The 22,792-nt window shown below is 36.5% G+C and overlaps 2 protein-coding genes across 6 annotated transcripts in view; both read right to left on the reverse strand.

The window, feature by feature from the left end:
* LOC105386820 overlaps positions 1–22,792 on the reverse strand; it is a 67,918-nt gene that overhangs the window by 35,807 nt on the left and 9,319 nt on the right. The window contains exons 2-6 of one of the 5 annotated variants that reach the window (XM_048633543.1): positions 14,904–15,184; positions 1,998–2,102; positions 1,533–1,633; positions 433–576; positions 33–116 (exon numbers count right to left, since the gene is read on the reverse strand). In XM_048633543.1, coding sequence (XP_048489500.1) covers positions 33–116; positions 433–576; positions 1,533–1,633; positions 1,998–2,102; positions 14,904–15,007 — 538 coding nt within the window. In that variant the 5' untranslated portion in view covers positions 15,008–15,184. Of the gene's footprint in view, positions 1–32; positions 117–432; positions 577–1,532; positions 1,634–1,997; positions 2,103–14,903; positions 15,208–22,792 lie in introns of those variants that run through there. The other 4 variants (XM_038112967.2, XM_038112969.2, XM_038112968.2 and 1 more) reach the window with 4 other exon arrangements.
* On the reverse strand, positions 6,562–7,577 carry LOC105386818. The gene has a single exon (XM_011557459.3). It carries the CDS (start codon positions 7,087–7,089, stop codon positions 6,844–6,846), a length of 246 nt encoding a protein of 81 aa, XP_011555761.1. The 5' UTR covers positions 7,090–7,577; the 3' UTR covers positions 6,562–6,843.

Raw genomic sequence — 22,792 nt, forward strand, 5'->3', positions numbered from 1 at the left:
ACGCTATGGCATGCGATACGAAGCTATCTTACGTGAGAGCGCGTCGCGAAGCGCGTTGGCGAGCGACGCCAGCGAGTTCCGAATGGCCGCGTGGTGGCGCGCGAGCATGCTCTTGTCTATGCATAAGTATTGAAGTATTAACTACGGGTTTTGGTTGCAACATGCTTAATACTGCACATTATGATTTAGCATTTATTTCTAAAGGCTATGAATGAAGATGTGAGACACAAATACCTACATGATTGGCCAGTCGTTAGTTTGTGGTTTTTTCATGAGATATTCAAAACAAACTATTTTCATTTAATAAAATGCATAAATTATATCGTAAAAAAATACTATCGATGGCATTTCAGAACTTACAATAACAATCCACAGCATACTAGCTATATTATTCAAAATACTCTAAAATAAAGCATATTTCATCATACTCACAAGCAGGATGGTTGTATATCGGCGTGACCCTGGTGCCCTCTAGCGGGCCTCCCGCCAGCTTCGCCGACAGAGCTTCCAGAAACTCCCGCACGTTACGGAGGTCGCCGCGGCGCTCCGGGCCGTCGGCGCCCTCGCATTCCTCGTCTGTGTAGCGAGATAGTTAGCTGTAGCTTAGCTTGCTGTATGCGCGAGCCTTTATGGTGTATCTAAAATGTTTTTTTTGATAATGCTAGGTATTTCAATGGGCATCAGGCTCAGTAAGTATAGGTACGGTCAGGTGCAGATAAACCTGACCCCCCTCTCATAGTAACAATGCTTCTGAGGGTGGTCAAGTTTCTCTGCCCCTTACTGCACTATTAAAGTTTGGTACCTTCCGAAATGACATGATACAATGTTAAAACGAAAATAATAACGAAGCTTTTGAGTCATGGAGACTTGGACAATATTTATCTCTGAGGCTAGATGTAGCTACCAAGTTTTTTTTTAATATTTAAGATATAAGTGACGGTAATTTGCATAAGATCCTGAATAAGATTCGTAGTCTAAATAGCGATAAAATGTCCCATAAACTTAAAGTCTGGGCTGTGGAGGGTCCAAGTTATGTAACTTTGATTATTGTGGAAGTTCCTAAATAGCGTGAAGGGATAATGAAGCAAGGTCGGAATTCTTGGACCGTTCTAAAGGGACTCCCAGTTTGTGTCCCCATAATTGTGGTGACTTGATAATGTCATGCCGTTATTAGACATCGCTTAAGCCCTTTCTCGCGATGACTCCGTGAGTTTTGTTACTAATAGGATAATATTTGAAGAAATCCTTAACCAGCTAGAGGAGTCGGGTGGTCATTTACAGGTCTACGAATATTGGTAATTTTGCAAGAGCTTTAGTATGTGAAGCTACATACATTTATTTCCATACCAAGTTTCTGATGACTATTTTATTCATCCTACAGATCAGCACCGCCCCAAATCATAGTTTTTCGTAAACCTCACTAACCCTCAGTTCCTATCCCACACGACAGTATTCAGTAGACTCATAACTATAACCCCTAGTTATCCTAGAGCTAGAGTTCCTAGAAGATAGTTTATCCAATACCCTCGTACCTATTTGCTCCAGCCTGTCAGAGCTGCAGGACCACGGCATGAGGGAGGCGGCGCGCCGCACCTGCCGCAGGAACCACGCGCCCTGCTCGAACTTCACCGGCCTGGAAATGGAGGCGGGATTGGATTAATTCAAGTTATATTTCTAGTGTTGTACAGACCATATGAAGAAGAATGCTGTGGTAACGAATGTGGAATGGCAATCTTAGCATATTTCTAGTGTTGTACAGACAAGATGGAAAAGAATGTTGTCGTCATGAAAATCATATCAGTAATTATTGCTCTCGGGTATGATTTACTCTTCCTTGTCACCTAGGTATGTGGAGCATAAATAGAAGGAACGACCACTTCTAACGTCCGTAGCGTGTCGGTGACAAACACTAGGCTGCAGGAACTAGGGTTAATGTCAGTCAGATCAGATTGATTCTACCGCGATGACATAATTTATGAATAAATGGTCACACTTACTCATGCACGACACACACGCACGGCAGGAAGTCGCCGACCTGGTCGCCGCCGCACCGTGTGCACACGCCCTTATCCGCCGCCGGCAGGCATGGCCGGGGAGACTGCCTGGAATAAGGAAATAGACGTGGTTATTATCAAGGAGTGACGATGACGATAAAGGTTGGTAAGTTGGAAGGGATGTAAAGGTTACCAACCAGTCAATTGGTATAGGTTGTTGCTTGACGAAACGTTCATTGGACGAAATTATGTATGGGCTATCAGTTCAAGAACATCCACCCAAAATCGCCCTGACAAAGTGGGCTGCACCTGGCAAGCGATAGAGGGGACGGCCAAAAACCACGTGGCGTCGCACTGCCGTGCAGGAGGCAGCCGCCCTCAGCATGAGCTGGCACGAAGTCGAAGGCGTGGCACAGGACCGGTCAGAGTGGAAATCTACACTTTGAGCCCTATGTCCCGGATTAGGGATCCCAGTACCTGATGATGATGATGATGATGATCAGTTCATAGGTCACTAGGCTGTAAATGAACTGTTTCAGACTCTGAAAGGAGCATTCTAAGGCTTTCTAAAGCAAAATAAATTGAGCGATTGCGGCTTTCTAACTGACCGTATTGTTGGTAGGTTTTAACAAGATATACTACTTACAGGCTTTCTCGGTGTTATTCTACATCAGAATAGTGTTAAACTATACTATTTTATTATTATCACGGCACTCGAAGACGCATTTCTTTCGTGAGAAGCGGGCGCGTTACCCAATGAGCTAACGCCGCGCCGCTTACTTTTCCATAATCAAGATAATGCGAATAAGCGTGGATTAAAGAAACTATCTGAAGTGTTGAAAGACAAACAGAATGATGAAGAAAGTTGGCCAATTATCACTTTTTTGTTTAAATAACGAACCGAAACGGAACGCTAAGAAATTCCGATTATTTCTTGCATTAGAATTTTATGAAGATATTTCTGATGTTTAATTTTATAGCTTTTTCCCACGAGCTTCAGCAATGCTAGTTACAACAAATTAGATATTTTATTTAACTCGGCGATTAGGTTTACAAATGCGATATAAAGCGTTTTTGTAAATTCATTAACCTAGTGCAGCCTATTTGCGATGCGCCGGAGCATGTAAGCTGTGCAAATTGTAGACCATCCTCGATCTCGTGCGGATCACGACGCCATATTCAAGTAGAGCGGGACTAACGGATGCCGTAATATACCTCTGATACCAGAATAACCTAATAAAGAAGGCATATTAGACAAATACGGTGTTTGGTACAACGATTTCGGTAAGATTGGATTGAGTGGACGGCTAGACGAGTGCTCTATGATGCTATGCTGACTACAGTGACATGAGAAGATTATTTACTATTAGGTACAGTACTGCTAATGAAAGAGAATAACTACCTACATTGATCCTTAAAAATGCACGTGCAAAACAAAACTTACCGGCAAACAACAGATTGGGAATGGTAGGAATGCCGCGAATTCGGAATCCATTTTAACATTATGCACTCCGCACTACACAACAACAAAAACTACAGTGTACACTCGTTATTATTAAAACTTCAGTGGAAGCCTCGTTTATTTGTTTTTACTTAATCATCGAAAATGAAAGGGATATCCAAACCAATGAGAGTAAAATGTAGAGTAGATCATTGCTATTTCGTAAGTTTTGGTAACAGACGATGCAAGTTGATGCAACGGTTAAATCGTGAGATATTGACCATCCCACCTGTCAAAGATTACCTATCGTTAACTCTATAATATTTCTACGCAATAAAGTTATAATTAGTCTAGCTTAATGATAAGATAACCAATAGTATTTTGAAAATTATAATCATCATCAATCCGTAATGATCCACTATTCGACAATGGATTCTCCCAAGGAGCGCCACCAAAACTGCCCTCGACCTTCCTCATCCAGCCACTACCGGCTACCAGTCCAAGGTCGAGTCCAGTCCAACAGGATGGAGGACGTCTCGTGCAATATTTGCATGTTTGTAGTCTGCACTCCAGAACTCGTCATAGTATTAGTAAACACACGGCTCACAAAATCTCCAACTTGAAGTATAGAGAGGGTTTATCCACACCAGATTGGGTTTCAGAAACTGTAACCAACATACGTTCACTTGAGATCACAGTCACCTGAGTTTCCCAAGGACTCAAAAATCTACTTACCTATTTTTCTGTCCGTGGACTTTACTGAAGGCGTACATTTTTGTACCTTGGTCCTTGACAAACTAACAAACCATTAAGTTGTTTGAACCGAAATAGGTAATACCTAAATATTTGGTTCTTCAGATGGTTTTCAGACCTTGGCGGAAGGAACTTTGCTGGTAATCCTGAACTTTGTTAACACCCAGGTGCTGATTTTGATGCGATACGGGTACGAAACTCAGGTTAATTATGCACTTTTGCAAAAATCTGCATATCAGGGAAACCGATACAGATAGGTAGTTTATATTCTTTAATCTCAGCAGACGTGGATTTTAAATTTTCATCTGATTGGCTCGTTCAACCGGCACTCATTAGGTCACCCACCCCCACTTGCTTGCTCCTTGCACAATACTTACATACCTACCTGACTACTCGCTTATGTTAAAACTTACAATTAATACCTGCCTAGTTATTAAGTTAGTCATTGCTTTTATGAATATTATTTCGACCAATCCCTTGCTTTAGGAATAAGATAGAGTAGAGTAGGGCGACTTTACTACGAGGTATTTTGTACCTAATGTTAATTTTAGAACATTATTGATCCTTTCAGGAGTTAGGTTCCTAGGTCCTACCTACTTTACAACCGTGGACCTTAGATTAAAATTGGATTTATCGAAAAGCCACTAAGCTGCGGTCTTCGACCTAAGAATCTAGATAGGTACTTAACCTTGACTTGGTCTTGACATTTATTTATTCTCATATTATTCAATGTCTAGATCAGCGAGAGAGTCGCACTCAAAATAGTTGAAGTCTGCATATATTTTAAAACAGGTCTTTACATAATATATATACTACAACTACTAATATATATACATATTATAAGCATTTTAAACATTGCTATCTATTTCACAATACATAGCCAACATACTAATACAAACTACCTTCATATGCATAGCTGGGTGAAAATTTATCAGTGACGTTCCCGTTGCTGGTAGGTTAATGAACCCGCTATAGATACTGAGCAACTTTCATTATAAGACTAACGATATCTTTGGCAAAGTTTAAGGAAACTTAAATTCACTGTTAATATTTCACTACTTATACAGGGTGTTGCAAAATTGGTATACTAAGCCGAAACCTATAGATATACCATGCTGCACATGTAGGTTTCGGCTTAGTATAGCCTTTTTGCAACACTCTGTATGTATTTGTAGTCAGTAGCATGTTGGTAGCATGTATGTGTCTGTGTATGCTTGCGTAAAGGCCACGAATTTATGCATTAGTATCGGGATTGAAACAATGAATTTAGAGCAACTTGTAAACTAATCAAATAAATTAAAATTCTAGAGGGTCTGTCCAAGAAACAATCGATAAAATTCAACCTTCAATAACTTTCAAACCCACCCAATGACTTTGATGTCGAGTGAGTTTATGACCTTAGAAATGTATCACCGCATAACACTGTCTTCTAACCTGCTTAGAAATAAACAAATAATAACATTTCTCGTAATTAATCATGTCAATAAAGTGATTAGGAATGAATTTGAATGATCAATAAGGTAAGTCGTCAGCTATTTATAAGTTTCTTTCAACGTACTTCGGTCGGTAAGTATATGTATAAATACATAGGCAATAGGTTCGTATATAGGTTACTCGTATCACATTAAATTAAATAGAGGGCAAACGTGGTTAAATTCAATATTTAAATAAACACCATACTTAAGTAGGTACATCTAGTTCTAACTCTTGTGCAATAGAGAGTTAAATAATAATAATAACATAATAAAGTGCATTTCTGTTCCTTACAATTTAACGATATTATCGAATTTGACCTACAATAAAATGATAACAGCAGATTGTTTAGTAAGAATGTTTATTTAACATTATGAATTTAATTTTGGCAACAAAGCCATTAAATCTTAATTTTATCTTTTTAATAGTTTGGTACATTAATGATTAAATAACAAAACTATACAAGGACACACATTTTGGACTAGGTAGCTAAAGAGTTTACCTACGTAGAAGAAAAACGACTTTTCTTGTGAAAAGGTAATCTTAGGTCTTGATAAGGTTGGCAAGTTACGGCGGCAAATATTTATATGATACCTTACTAACAATTTTCCAGCTGCAAAATCGTCAGAATATCCTTATAATACCTGGTCCATATCTATTTTCGTAAGTACGTAAGATTTCAAAATAATATAGGCCTGCCCTGCAGCAGCACCTATTATCTTTAGAATAATTTTTTAGGATACATTTAAACATTATTTGAATCTGTCAACATTTCTTATATGCAGGAATGCAAAAAGCTACCCGTTCATACTGTCTACCTAATTAACATTACAAATTACAACACAATCACTGTTCACATGGTCATCATCATTGATAAAATATCTAAACAAAACCTCAAGGTCAAAACTAAACACATTATATTTAGCCAACAATGTCGTTAAAAATATCACACGCTAATAAAAAAGTCCACCATCCTTGACGACCACTACCTGCTACGAGGCTTCAATGTCCTTGAAACCACAATCCTTCGAGTTCCTTCACCTTCACTAAAAGCACACCAGGATCACAATGAAACGAACGCACCTGAAGCTACTATTCGGGATCACACATTGAATATTCCCTAATCCCCTAATGTAGCTAGAGCCACGAGTCACGACGCAGCCGCGGGTGTAGCTGTAGACTTCAGTCATCATCTAGCTCGAACCACAGCGAGGTGACGCTCCTTGGCGCGCGCTCGCCCCGCGCCTGCTCCTCCGTGATGATCCTCAGCACCACGACCTCCATCATGCACAGTGCGAACAGGATCAGGAAGATGGCGAAGTTGGAGCCGTTGTGCTGGAACTGGAACGAGCTCGGCAGCGGGCCCGGCGGCGGCAGCGCGGCCACCGTGTTCACCATCAACCGAGACACCTCCGCCAGCACACTCATTGTTCATTCCACTTCTTATATGATGTTTCCGAACGCTGCCATTCGTATTTAAATTCGGAACGTTAATTCGGAATTCTAATTTCCCGCCACGTGGTGCCGTTTGTTTACCAACCGCTCGCGGATTGCACAGAATGGACGTCCTAATCGCGTATCCGATTCAGTCACAATGTAGCTATGATTCAGCGGTCTAGCGGCGCTCTCGTGTGCAACACTGCAGCCGCCACTGTTGCAACAAACCTGTTGGTCATTATGAAATATAATTCGTTTTAGTTTGATTCCTTGGCTGGTTGGGAAACGCCGGCCGTACTGGGTGAATGTAATTTTGCGGTCAAGGGTATCCGCGCAATCAATGTGTGACCTTTATGATGCGTGGTCTTAATCATTGTCTAACGCTGCGCACGCGCACGTAAGTAAACAAAAGTTACTTTGCGTAAAATAACTCATTAAAATATTTTTTTAATTCCACCGTTCACGATTCGAAGAGGTTCAATACTGATCGATCTGTGGCTTCACAATCTGTATTATCCATGCGTCAAATAATGTCAACAAATTACGACAATCCACAATCTCATGTCACGATGAATGTAAACATAAACAAATAGCTTGCACTTCCAGTTACTTGGCAGAGTAATGTTCATAGTGGTGTGTTACAAGGACTCCCCTGAGCTCTCATCTCAAGATCAGCTGCATGAGACAGACCCGTCAGTGGAGAAGACCGTGCTAGTGAACCCACACTGTGGCGCCAGGGTGTTGCTCGAGTTTATAAGGAAGAAGTGTAAATTAGGTACCTTCTATAGCTTCGTATAGCTTGATATTGTATTCTCACTAGTACCTACATTATTTATAAATCTATATTATATTCGTTTATCAATAATAATTATTTAAGTAAGTAACTGTTCTGATTACTATAGTAGCAGAATATGAGTCGTTCGTCAAGTCGCGCGCCTTAGACTCGCGCGCCACACGCGAGTTGCCCCTCCCGTATTTACCTACTTTTTTTGTCGTCAACTCGCTCGACTGTGAAAATATGTAGGGTCAGCCACAAAAGTTATAATTTATTATGATTAAGGTAACTACTTAAAATGTATACTTAGGGTATTTTATAGGACTTTACTTTAAAATAAAATCAGTAATTAATCTCGCTTGGCAAACTGTTCTTTTCGAACACCTCCAAACACAGGAACTATTTTTATTTATTTATTTATTTATTTATTTATTCTTCATTGCACAATATACAAAAGTAATTATGTACAATTAGGTGGACTTAATGCTAAAAGCATTTTCTACCAGTCACCCATTTGTTCGGTCTTTGTTATATTTATAACCTGCACGAAGCAGTACCGAATTTCCTTGCTGGGATGTTATGATTTCATGTGCAGTTTTTTTACTAGATGGACCTGCTTGCGATGAACTTCCTGGAAGTACTTAATTGTTACAGTTAGGTCTGTCTCTTTGACGAATGAAATACTTAAACGAAATTTGTTTTAAATTTTAGTGCTAATTCGATATTTAATGTAACGGTAACACAACGAAAACGTAACACTGTGTTTATATTACGGCAAAGTAGACTTGGTATAGTAAAGTTAATTTATTATAGGCTTACCCCCACAATAAATCAAAATCAGTAAAATCTGCCACATTTTAATATTTTTGCGCTGTACTGTAGACTGTAAGTAATGCACTGTACATCTCTGCTTCGAATTAGGACAAGTAAAATTTGCGCACGGGATGAGAGAGATAGCAAACTTGGGTATCATGCGTCATAGGTCACATCCCCTTTTGCCTCATTCCGCACTTCCAACATAGGCTTTATTGTATCTTTATCCCAAAATCAAAGCATCTACTTTAATGGCGACTGTCTAGTCGGTACCTTCTTATGCTAATCAGCCAGGGAGACAATATTTAATTATATTTTTTAGTTTCAATTCGTTTGCATCTGACAGTACTTTACATGGGCACGCGAGTTGACGATATAAAAAAACAGAAGATGCCAACTCGCGTGGCGCGCGAGTCTAAGGCGCGCGACTTGACGAATGACTCCAGAATATGTGCAAAATAAGCCTACATATTCCGTAGCAATTTTTTTTTACAGTTTCAATGTTCAAATATCCTCTAAGTCAGAGTAGCTATTTAGCAAAAATATGAGATCACTATGGAACATTATTTCAGGGGCCTACACCAACTTCGACTTGTGTGACATCAGCGGAGACCTCAAAAAGCTGTTCGAGCTGCCCCCCTGGCAGCACCCCGCCGAGCTGCTCGAGCACCGACAGACTTACTACATCATAGTGTTCAAGACGGTAAGAAAATGCTCTCATACATGCATTTATGTAAGGCTCGATGGGTCTACCTTATAAGTGAACTTGAACTTCCCTATAGCCGACCGTATGAGTCCAATTCTTGGTAATTTTTTAATCAAGTCAAAATTGATATTAATCGTTTAATCCATGAATTCCCAAGTTTCTTACAAGCAAAGCGAAGCCCACCAAGCATGCTCTATTGGGTTAAACAACAAGTCAAAACATTCCAGGAGCCCGACAAAAATGTGACCACAATAATTCCTCAAGTGAACAGCAGTAGCGTTCTCTTCGAGCAGCTGAGGTCTCGGGTGCAGCGCGCGCGGGCTGGTGGCAACCCTGGAGCCTCCAGCCACGGGATGAGGGGTGGTGGCAACCCTAGAGACGCGGGCTCCAGTCGCAGCCGTCTCGGGAAGTCACCGAGTCGGGCCAGGAGGAAGATTGGTGCTTCCGCGAAATGAATTGGTTTTGAAATGAGGATGTATTTTTGATATGATGATCGTTTTGTTTCACGTACTGTCAAGTATAGGGAAGGTACAGTCAACTGAATACAAACAAGCCTTTGACCACGTTTTATGAAAAAGTTTTCTTTATAGATAAACGAAGGATATTTTAGTTAGGTAGGTACAATAAAATAGAAATAGAGTAGGTACTTAATGCATTCCACCAATATTTCTAAGCTTATATTCATTTGGTTTTCAATAAAGTTTTTAATTTTATAAATTGAAATGAAATTAAATTTTTATAAATGATGTAATTAATTACTAATATAATTTATAATAATATAAGTATTTTTATTGATGAAACTATATTTTGCATTTGATAAATATTGCTATTAGTGCCTTTTCAGGCGTTTATAATTTTCATATTGTCTATTTCCTATCTATGTGGTTGTCTGGAATAGATTACTTTTAGTAATAAGGCCGCCGATTGTACTATTTCTTTTCTATGTTTGTGAAACTGTTTCTGTTTGTGTGCAATACAGAGTGTTTTATCTTTATTTTATCTTTATCAAATCAGCAATAGTCCACACTTGACATTGATCACCAACAGCAGCCACCATAACGTCCATCATAATCATAACCATCATAATAATCACCAACCTATGCGACTGTGGTACCGCCCCCCAGACTATGGAGCATTTACTCTCCTGTCCCCTGTGCCCTTCCACCTGCACACGGGAAGACTTACTCCAGGCCAACCAGAATGCTATCAAAGTTGTTTCTTTTTGGTCTGGACAAATATAAAAAATCGCATTTCACTGACACGAAAGAAGAAGAAGAAGATAACCAAACCACAATAAGTGCTTGGCATGAGCATTAAAAACACTCACGAGCAATTAAAAAGTTCCACCCACAAAATTCCGACACCAAACGACCCCAACTTTTTCAAACATTTACTTAATTTAAAATTTGAACAAAATATTCACGTTTTTAGTTTGGTAATATTTTGATGAGGTGTTAAATGTACTTCAATATTGCAAAAGGCGTCATTAAGCCTTTTCCGTTAAGGAGTAATTTGGTGGTATTTTATATTTGGTTTCATTGCTCGTCAGTGTACTTAAATAGCAATAAAAACAAATAAGTAAACAAATTTCACATCTATGTAGCTGCCTAGTGCCTACCCATTGAAGGCAATAGAGGTTGCACAAATTTCAGTCATAGGCAATTAGGTTCATAATAATGTTTATTTTGAAGCCATGACATGGATTCAATTCATAAATCATGCAATGAAATCTGAATAAGCTTACCTACAAACATGTATATGAAGTTTTTTTGAAAACTTTCATTGACCTTGACTCAGGAAATGTTTTCCAAAATTTAAGTAAGTACTTTATTGCTAAATAAAGTATGTAACTACATTTTCCAGACTATAAGTAGGTAATTTAGTGGAATCAGCAATGGTTTGCTATTCTTGTGACGAACTGAGTTTGTCGCCCTTCCGTCCGGTGTAATCTTATATGGTATTGTCTTCCGTCTGCCGAGTCTGGTCTGTTCGGACAGGGACCTATCAAAGTACCTACTTGGTAAGATTTGTCATCAGGTTATGGCTACTGCTGGTGTATAATTATTTTGATATTGACATGGGTTCAAAAAACATAAGTGAAGCATTGGTTAAATTGAGCGATGATGCGCGTTATGAATGTATTACAAAATCATAGAAGTCACTATTTAGGTCTTCTAGAATTTTAATATAATAACATTTTTGTTTGTGTGAAGTCTGGACATTCTTTTTGTAGGTATTCTTCAAGTACCGAGTATAAAAAAATATAAACCAATATTATATATAACTTATACCTACTTGTTTTAATTAACTTAATCTAGATAAAATATAATTAAAATAAGTTAGCAGTTGTGAGCTCAAAAACAAGCATAATAGCAAGTGTAGAACGCCGAGACAGTGCCGCAAGTATAATTAAATATCTTTCTACTTACACAAATACCGAATAACATGTGTAAGTATATCATAAAAACATACTTAAGTACTAAGTTTCTCTTCATATTTTTACTCAGAAATTGATCGTGTCTTTCAAAAAATTTTTGTGGTAATAGAGTTTGGACATGATGACTATTTCTGATCTTTTTTTTACTCGTATACTTTAAAGGTTTCCAGCCCTAACCACAGGTACCCAATCAGATTTAAACATTTGGAAGCATGGAAAAAACTTAATAGATTTAATTATGATAATATGATTATGTATAAGCTTCTTTTGGTTTATTCCCCCAGGGTATTACGAGTAGTTTAATATTTCCTGAGCTTATTGTTATTCTGCTGTTCAACACAGGAAATACACGGAAATAGGTTATGATAATGCCTATGTGATAATGGGGGTTGAATTTTAATACCCTAACCTAACTTAGTAGCTTACATTGGTTTTACAACTTCGAATAATTTGTTAGTACAAAATTAATTAGTAATTTAAATCGGTTTCCCTCATCTCGCATAATCTTTATTGACCAAAACTCATTTCGCATAACTCGTATGGTCTAAACTTTTTTGGCCGAACCATCACTTTGCCAAGACTTATGTGGCATAAGGCTCGTTTCGTCTAAAACTCTTAAAGCACAATCTTTAAACACCTAAGTTTCGTTTGCTCAAATTTATGTTCGTCTATACCTATGTATAATCTTGTTTCTCCTAATCTTAATAAATAATATATTAAGTAGGTATGTAGTAAATGTACAAATTGTGGTATTTTTCTCCTACATCCCGAAAATCACTATATTGAATGATTAAAAAATCGAAAGTTAACGAGCAATATAATTATTACAAACCCCATGAGATCGAAACCTAAAGATAGGTGCGACGACGAGCAAAGCGAGGAGGAGCGTGTTAGGTGCACATGTTCATCGAAACCAAAGCGGAGCGCAGCGAAGCGGAGAGGAGCGTTTTCCAAACAGCGGAAACAATACAAGGCACCAGTTTGCGCTATAGAGAGACGCTCCGTCAAAGTTAAAGCCAATCAAATATTATTTCTTTTTATAAACCTATTATTAGGCTATTCAAGATTTGGCCATACCATTATTAGGCTAAACAAGATAATGCAAAATAACTTTTTACTAATCGAGATTTATGACATACGATTTTCGGCGAAACGAGACTTTGACCAAACGTTACTATGCAATACGAGATTAGGCAAATAAATCTTAGACCAAAAAAGGTAGAACCAATTTAAATAATAAGCACTGTGATTGGCAGAATTATTGTTCAGCAGCTCTTTAGACTTAAGTTCATGTTAGATTTCCTATAATAAGAAACATATGGGCCATGTTTGTAAAAATAATAATCAGGATTAAATCCGATGTGTGTTGGAAACTCTCGTACAACAGCCGGATGATCTGCAAATAGTAGATCTCCGGCTGGCACCCATTAGAGCGAATGGAACTGTTGAAAACCAAATTCCATTTTCGAAACTCAACGGACAAAAGATAGACACTGCGTGCTTGCCCAGCCGGGCAGAACCATCGCATTCGGCGCGCCAAAACATTGACAACAACGCGGCCGAATTGAAAACGAATAACGCTATTCTGTTTCTGAATTCGAAAACGACTTCTCAATTCAGTCGGTTTATAATAAGGTTTAGAAAATGAATAGGAAATTGGGATTAGCCGCTCTACTTGTTTCATAATTTGGTGACAACGGTTGGTTACGTATTAATCGTCTGTCTTTTGTCATAGAACAATACCAAGAAGAATATTTTGTTTTATGGATTTATAGATGATTTAGGGCCACTTGCACCAACATATTAAATCTAGATTTAGTGATAAATCTCGATTTAGTGTCAAATTTTATATGGACTGACGTTTCTTAAATCGAGATTTGACACTAAATCTACATTATTTAGGGCCACTTGCAAAAACATTTAAATCTAGATTTAGTGTCAAATCTCGAATTAAGAAATGTCAATCCATCTAAAATTTGACACTAAATCGAGATTTAACACTAAATCTAGATTTAATATGTTGGTGCAAGTGGCCCTTAATATGTTTGTTCAAGTGGCACTTATAGGCTCTAAAATCTTTAATAGTTTTAATAATATGGGGTAGGTATTTCAGTAAGTAAGAGAAAAAAAAAAAAATTAAATTTTATGGAATTAGAAAATTAAAAGGAATGTAAAATAAAACTAAAAAGGACCTACCGTAGATAGCGTGTAACCCTCAAAAGTGCAATCCAAAGTCATGGAAATCGTCACTGCATCACACACTTCACAAAAAGAACACGTTAAATTCGACTTTAAAAAACATTTTAAAATCCACAACGCGATATTCGAATCGACTCACTCAACGGTTATTTGGCGGCAACTGACTGACGCACTCGGGCGACGGACAACCGGCGTTATGCCTCATGCATTCCTAATTCAAAAAACCTCCCCTTTATTTTTATTCTCTATTGACAGGTGGGCGATGTGGCCAGTGCTCCGTGAAACACACATTCGATTCTTAATCACAATCGATTGTTCCCGTTGCTTGTAACCGTGTCCGAATCGAAGTCACTGAGTACGGTGCAGTAATTAGTTCGTACTTAACGGTTTCCCGCGCATTTTCACATTTTCTTTTTAATTAAGAGGCATGGGTTGAAAGGTAAAATGCCAACCTTTTTTTCATTACAAAAAAAGTTTAAAATTCCTGTGTACGCCACGGTTGATGGTCATTCACTAATTTAAGTTCTTTGTTGAAATATCGCATGGTCAGATGCGGATGTGACGAAATGAATTTTAACAATGTGGAACGATAGCTATCTCTTGCTATCAATGGCCACCTGTGTAATAGAAAACTATGTAACAATTAAGTAATTTTGCGTATGATTTGCAAAATTAAGGGAATAATTAACACTTTGATGAATATGCCTTCTTACAATGACATGTAGATTTATCTAGATTGACTGTACATTAAGTTTTCTTAATTTTTGATCCTCTAACACTAATTAATCCCATGGACCAGAGAGGATGTCAAATCTAATGTTGCAAAATGGGGAAAGATCTCCCTGCTCCTAGAAAATGTTTTAAAGTCCACTTACCTCGGCTTATTAAGTCCATTGGCGAAGATGTAGCACACTCCAGAAACGATGCCAGCCAGCAGGCCCAGGCTGACTCCGGTCGTGAGAGACAAGGTGTCTGGCATCTTGAAGACTCCCCAATAACAGAATAGGTCAGCGGTGCCGGTTGTAACTTTGTCACATTAAAATGGCACAAGGCGGAAGTTCCAAGGGTTCACATTTACTGCACAATTTTGATATCACTTCATATTGTCACATTTTTATGTTTTATTTATGGTTTTCACTGGTTTTCTTGGTTTTTACTTTAAAGCATTTTCATTTAAAGTTTGTTAATGAGTGTAAAAGTTTGTGTAGGTGAACAGCTTCGATTTGCTATTGAATGATTTAACCTCAAACATATTTCAATTTTTTTTCATGGACCTACATAAAATACTAGCTAACTCATATTATATAATATCTTAGGGAGTATTCTGTTTAAAGCTCCGAAAACCAATAACTGTAGTTCTAAAGCAAGTAGGTAGTTTGAGCAGTAATAAACACAATCTGACTTCACACAGTCGGTCACAGGGACTTAGGAAACAATAGGGCAACCGCACAATGCCTGCTCCAGGCGTGGTAGCCACTGGGACTAAATCTTATTACTCACACCTACGATCATTGGATTAAGAGCAAGATAGATGATGCTTACACTATGTTGTTTAACGGTTACCGGCTCTTCAACATCACGTAGGCTTACAATCGTCCACTGCTTCATCCAATGAGCGTCTAAACACTTTTTCCTATCACTATCATAATATATTCATCCAAATACCTATTAGATTTCTGTCTGATTATATTTTGTATAGGTAATAAGACATCTTCGGTAAGGCCGACTTCTTCTCCCACATCAGAGAGGTCTCAATGTCAAGCCTTTCCCATCAGGGGCGGCCCACTGACCTGGTGGGAAAGACTCTTCTTGTGAAGGTGGGAACGGTGGATTTATCGTGATAAAGGTGATAATGAGGTTGTTTGCTGGTTGTCTTGTTAGTTTATTAATTATACAGGGTTATTGGTAAGTAGACCGGATCCTTTCAGGAGGTGATAGAGGAAGGCATTTCCAGTCGATTGAACCCAATAATGCATTATCCTAAACTTAACCATTTCTAAGATATTTAATATTTAAGGTTTTTTAATTTTTTTGCCAAAATTTAATGCTTAAAACCGAAAATAAAAAAAAACTAGCCACATTTCAATATTTTTTTTGGTTGTTTTGCATAAGTAACACCTTAATAAAGTAATTAAAATAATCTAATGTGCATTATTCGACTTAAATAAGACATAATACCTCAAAATAGTTAAACTTTTTGAAAAATTATTCAAAACGCATAAACAAATAAATTAAATTAAAAAAGATTTTCATATGACATTTTTTTGTGCATTTCAGCTTTAAAATATGGTCAACTAATAAGCTTTCAAACAAGATGATTTAATACCAAATCGATTAAGGTATCACCAAGGTATGGCCAAAACAACCAGAGAAAGCGGAGTAAACTGAGCAGGGGTTTCCATACTAAAGTTAACAGGACTGAAAACAATCACACTTTTTACCTTTAAATTGGGCTAATTTTGTTAGTTTTCCTGTTGAATTTTGTCCGTCTGTGCTGGTTGTTTTGGCCATATCTTGGTGATACCTTAATCGATTTGGTATTGAATTATCTTGTTTGAAAGCTTATTAGTTGACCATGTTTTTAAGCTAAAGTGCACAAAAAAATATCATATGAAAATCTTTTTTAATTTAATTTATTTGTTTTTGCGTTTTGAATATTTTTTCAAAATGTTTAACTATTTTGAGGTATTATGTCTAATTTAAGTCGAATAGTGCACATTTGATTATTTTAATTAGTTTATTAAGGTGTTACTTATACAAAACAACCAAAAAAAATATTGAAATGTGGCTAGTTTTTTTTATTTTCGGTTTTTAAGCATAAAATTTTGGCAAAAAATTAAAAAACCTTAAATATTAAATATCTTAGAAATGGTTAAGTTTAGGATAATGCATTATTGGGTTCAATTGACTGGAAATGCCTTCCTCTATCACCTCCTGAAAGGATCCGGTCTACTTACCAATAACCCTGTATAAGCTTTGCAGCTTTGGAAAATATTTAAAAAAATATTTTTTTAAAAAATCTTGTCTTGTCGTACAGTAAGTTACATTACATCGCACACATAACTTACAAAATAACCCATGTATGTATATGAGAATTAGAAAGTGCTAAAATCTTGGAAGTAATAAGTACTAATGGCTAAAACTAGCGAACTGTTGTCAATTTGTAAACATAAACATCTATTACGTCTTTAGTGAACAGATCTATTTAAATCAATGCTATTGATCTGGTACAAGGGTTCCATATTACAGTTTAGTGTGATATGGCGTACGGTTCCCTAAAGCAATAAACCCTACGTTAGTTAGACAATGCCCCTCTCTGGATGTGTGCCAAACTGAGGGTAGGTTCTAGTCTACTAACCCTACGCAATTTTTTGGAATCTATTTATTTAAGTAAGTATTACTTACTGTTTTGTGTAAAATATCTGATTCTAAGTGCTATCAAGGTACGGTCAGATGCAAAGAAACCTGACCCCCCTCTCATACTAACAATGCTTCTGATTCCATTCTCTATAGTAAAAAGTCACGTGACCAACAAAGTTTCTATGGAAAATTAAATTAATATTTTTTCGCGTATTTTGAAATTCTGTTTTTAGTTTCGGGCTTAGATATACCATGCTGCACTAGTAAGTTTCGGCTTAGTATACCCTTTTTGCAACACCCTGTATACTAGAAAGGCTCCCGGTCCTATCGCTGAAACAACCACATGGAAATAAGGCCTCGCATACTGATGAACCGCACGACTCTAGGGGTATCGGGAAATGGGCTCTGTCTCCAAGATTAGGCTTCATATAGCATCAGTTTATTTACTAAGAGGTCGCTAGATTTTCAGCGTTTCTTCCTATTACTTAGATCCGAAACAATTGAAAAGTGAAAGAAAAATAATACTTAAATGAAACGATTTTTGGCAAAAATTTTGTAAATCACAAACAAAAATGCTGCTGGTGAAGAGGTGGCGCTAAAATATATTCTGAACTAAGTATCCTACTTTTAGTACGGTCCCTTGTTTTATGGAGCGGGTTTGAAATTATTCCATCTCGAGAAATCGCATAAAACGCAAAGACCCAGAAGGACACACCTGCGCCGGGCTACGCTTAAATACTTGCTCAAGAATCTTACTCAATTTATAAAAGGCAAATGATTAAAAAAATAGTTTAAAATACAATTATGGACACCGTGTATGTACCTAGGTACTTACATACATGATGAAAGTTAGTTAGTAAGTAACTAAGTACATATCTATCATCATTGATAAAATATTTTTTAATGAAATGTATGAATATTTCATTATTAACGCAATTAAGTAACAATACTAGTTGTTTTATTAAATAAGAATATTTCCATTGTCCGGCGCGGCGCCCACAAAGCTAGTCATGTCAAAGTTACTAAAGTATAATTGACTAAAATTATAATATCAGGCGTTTTCTGAATTCACACATCTTCATCATCTTGGCGTGTTGGTGTCAGCAAACTATATTAAAATCCATTCATCTTCAGAACTATATTAAGGTAAATGTCCCAGTAGTTGACACAATAGTGGCAATAACAAAAACGTTGTTAGGGAAAAACTTTTATTACGAAATCAGGCGGTAACTAAGTAACAAAATTTGGTAAATCAGTCTTCTATCTAAATTATCTCCTTACAATCAACTATCTAATTAAACGTTTTTTACTATTTTCCGAGAAAATTCAAACAGTCTCAAAATGTACCTGTAATTGATAGGAAATTTTTCACTACGCCCAGTAATTGACAAAGCAGTTTTACATTCTGTGTTCCAGTAATTGATATGAAGTCATCAACAAAAAAAATAAAAAAATACAAAGTATTAAAAATCTGTGATAGCAAAAGTAAAGTAATTTTCATACATAAAAACACTGAACATTTTACACGTCTTCGCAACATATTTTACGCATTAACGTTGTTATTATAATGAGACCTTATGAAATTCACCATTCAAAATAAGCATTATACAACAGTTTAAATATTTAATAGGAAAAAACAATCATGTAAACTTCTTATACAAATCAAAAAATTCGAGAAAATATATTATATAGTCATCACTCTCGGGATCATCCGTACTATCATGAGGAGGCACCCACTTTTCGGCTTCACTTCCACTTGTAGAATATAATTAAACTTTTTTCTTATTTCCGAAAATATGTTTTCTTTTTCACTGTAGTTTCCTTCGCTTTAGATTTATCCATTTCTTGTTTCTTCTTTCGTCTTAATCGTTCTCATTCGTCCGTCTTTCTCCATTATCGTTCTTATTATTTTCTTCCTGTATTTCCACATCATCCTCGCTTGAAGAATCAAACAATACTTTTTTGGTCATTTGCAAGGCGTCTAGATTCTGTTGTGTTGCAGTTTTATTTGCTTAATTTTTTTCTTGTTTAGGCTTCATCTTCTTCTCTTTTTTCTTTGTCTTTCTTCAGCTCGTTTTTCTTTCGGTTCTAATATTTTTTTCTTTTTCCTTTTCCATGCTTAATATCTCCTTAACTATGGTGTTTTCTTTCCCTGGCGATAAAAAAGTTTTTGGACACATACGCCAGCCAAGTGGAGTCTTACCGTTCACTTTATAAGCATAATATAAAGTGCATTGTATTTAATGTGCAGCAGCTATTGGTAAACCAGATTTTACCTCTTCATAAGCTCGTAGCATTGAATCCTCACTATAAACAAGCATTTTAACTTTAATTGGTGGCATCTTATCAAATTACAATACCAGCAACGAAAATTTTATTGTAATTAATAATGTGTATAACCAATAGTTGATAGCTAGGTGACCAGTACTTGATACCCTATCAAGTACTCGACCCGTGCAATATTTTCAACCCAGAAATAAACAAAGACAAATTTTATTGTATTTACACCTTTGATATTACGAGCAAATTAAAAAAATAGTTTTGACCTATTACTTGATAGGGGGTATCAATTACTAGGTATTTTGGTTTTTCTTGTTCTAGTAGATGATACTCGTCACAAACAAGTAAATATAATAAAAATTGGTAAAACAAGCATGGACCAGCAAAGTTACTTTACATGCAAAGGAAATAAAAACAATAGAGTGGATGAATATCAAACTGCCATATGTCCACCTACCCGAAAAATTGACTTTTTGATTTGGTCGTGTTCTCCGTTAAAATGTCAGTTTGCCTATGCCCTTCAAGTTCCAATAAGTGCAAGGCATCCATGAGAAAAAAACCGTTAAAAAAGTAAGTTTTTTTCAAATCCTTTTAAGTGTAACCGTTTCGCATTACAAATTTTCACAAGTCCATTCCGGCCAATCACAGAGCGTAATTTTTTCAACATGGCGTCAGTCTTGGTGAGAATTTCGAGGCTGTGGTGTGTGCTCCCAGTGTTTTATAACGAATATGAATGAAAATGTTGAGGAAATTGTGATTGTGGACCCTGATAAAGCTTGGAAAAGGAACAGATTGAAGAGTGTAGCAAAAAAACGACATAAAACTATGGCGAAGTAAGTTTAAAACCCCTTTTTTCCAACCCACGTGTCAATCAAAAACCATTTTCGTAGTAAACACAGGGCCGTATCGGGTAGAATATAATACGGTAGGTAGGTACATTTCTACCGATAAATTTTGGTTGATTAACTTCATTGTATTTAATAGAATATAGACTATATTAGTCTTACTGAGTCCGGCCCATGATATTAGTATTTTTCAAACAACTATAAGTCCTCATGACTCATATCAAAACAGCATAAGTCTTGTATGGGCATATCAAACTGCTATAAGTCCAAACTGTTTATTAACTTTTACGCCTTTCTATGAGTGTTATAATGGATTTTTTTATTAAAATACATTCTTAAGGTCACAAGTCAACTGATTAAATCACGGGGCAAGTTCTATGACCATTAAATAATAGAGAAAACAAAAACCTCCATTTCCCAAATTTTGCGTGGACGTGACATATGGCAGTTTGATATTCATCCACTCAATACTTACCCGTAAAACGCCATAAATCAACTGCAATATCGTACCGGCGAACACTCCGAGCTTAGTTATTCAATTAACGAAACACAAGTAAACGCGTTGATGCAAACGGCTGCACGGGAAAAAAATTGTAACTTGAAATTGAATCGATGCAGAATACTGACACTTTGGTTGTCAATTTAACAGACTTCAAAGTTCAAATATTGATAGCAGTGCATTTAAAAACTGAATTAGTTTTCTTATTGTTCAACCATAAAGTTGAAACTATCAATTACTGGGACCCTATCAACTACAGGGACATTTACCTTAAAATATATATTACTTTTGAAATCATTGAAAATACAAACGTCCTTTAAAATTCATTAAAATTATTCTAGAATTCAACGACATTCTGAAATTTTCAAGAAACAACCAACATTATAGTAACATTAAAACAAATTTTGAACTGTACAATTAAACTATTTCTTGTATAAATGCAAGAACTAGTTTCAACCAAAACCGCATTATTTGTCCTACGTTTTAGTTAAAACAAACAGTGAATGCAGAACAATACTTATGTAACTTTCATTACAACGGCAGCGGGTCTGTACTGTAGCTGAAAATATTCAAATTTGGTGGGCACATTTGGATGGAATTCGCACGTTTCGGAGAAATACGAGTATTAGGCAGGATTGTACCTCGTGTTGGTAAAGAACGTTAGATCGATAAACTCAAACTTATTTTGAAAATAATATTTGATGAGGAAAATCTTCTCCCTGTAGGTATATTGTACGTCAGGGGCAATGATTATAATATACAGAATCAGAATCACTATAATTTCATTGTAATGTTATTTATCTGGTGTCGTCAGATTGTCCCGGAAAAAAACAGTAGATTTTTTAGTAGTGGCACACACAGTAGGGGCCATGCGTCGACACTACCCACAGACAGACCTCACAGTATGCCATTAGTGCCTATTAGGCACCCTTATTAGGGACATACAAAATATAAAAAACAAAGAAGTTATAGATCATAAAAATATTTTAGTAATAGATATTTTACCTACAGTAATCAGACTTCAGAGGTAGATATACCGCGATCCAAAAACCTATTGTAATTATGGCCTAAGCTAAGAATACGAATCACAATTCTTTGATAACTAGGTAGGTACCTACCTTCTTCTTTGTTGAATTCTAGTAAAGTGTTCTAATGACCTATTGTGATAAAACTTCGCAAATAATAAAGTAAACACTTCTAAGGCATGTGCAAACTTACTTCTTTCGACATAATTTTTTCATTTTTGTAAGAAAATAACGCGATGAAATAACTAATTAGGTAGGTTATTTATATTATGGAAATAATCCGTACGATATTATGCGATCAAGTTTTACATCTTGATCAATGTCGATAATCTTAATCTATTATTTATCCAACATTTTATTTATCAAAGTTACTAGATACATTGAATTATTTAGCACATAAATCCTATTCTTATTGCTGTTTATGTGTTCACTATTTGGAACATTGTCAAAGCATTTTCTTTTACGAAACTCGGGGAAATTCGGGGTAAATATTCAGGGTTTTCCATGTGACAGGAGCAGTAGTGAGGGATATGCCTTCGACCTTGACCCTGAAATGTGTCCCTTGGGCCTTGACAGGCTGAGATAGATAGATACTTATGAGGATTGGAAATGGGAAGGTGACGGTAGTAGAAAATCATTACCTAATATAAGAAAACCTATTAAGTAATTATTAGGAAATTTTCCGCTAAAAACGTAAGGTAAAAGCTAATTATTTTTTTACTGCACTAAACTATGTTTCAGTACTATCAAATATT

This window comes from Plutella xylostella, chromosome 5 (genome assembly GCF_932276165.1).
Source record: "Plutella xylostella chromosome 5, ilPluXylo3.1, whole genome shotgun sequence".
Taxonomy (NCBI): domain Eukaryota; kingdom Metazoa; phylum Arthropoda; class Insecta; order Lepidoptera; family Plutellidae; genus Plutella; species Plutella xylostella.

Bases quoted from the DNA above. Each gene is read 5' to 3' on its own strand.
- LOC105386818 (XM_011557459.3), bottom strand. From the start codon at position 7,089: ATGAGTGTGCTGGCGGAGGTGTCTCGGTTGATGGTGAACACGGTGGCC.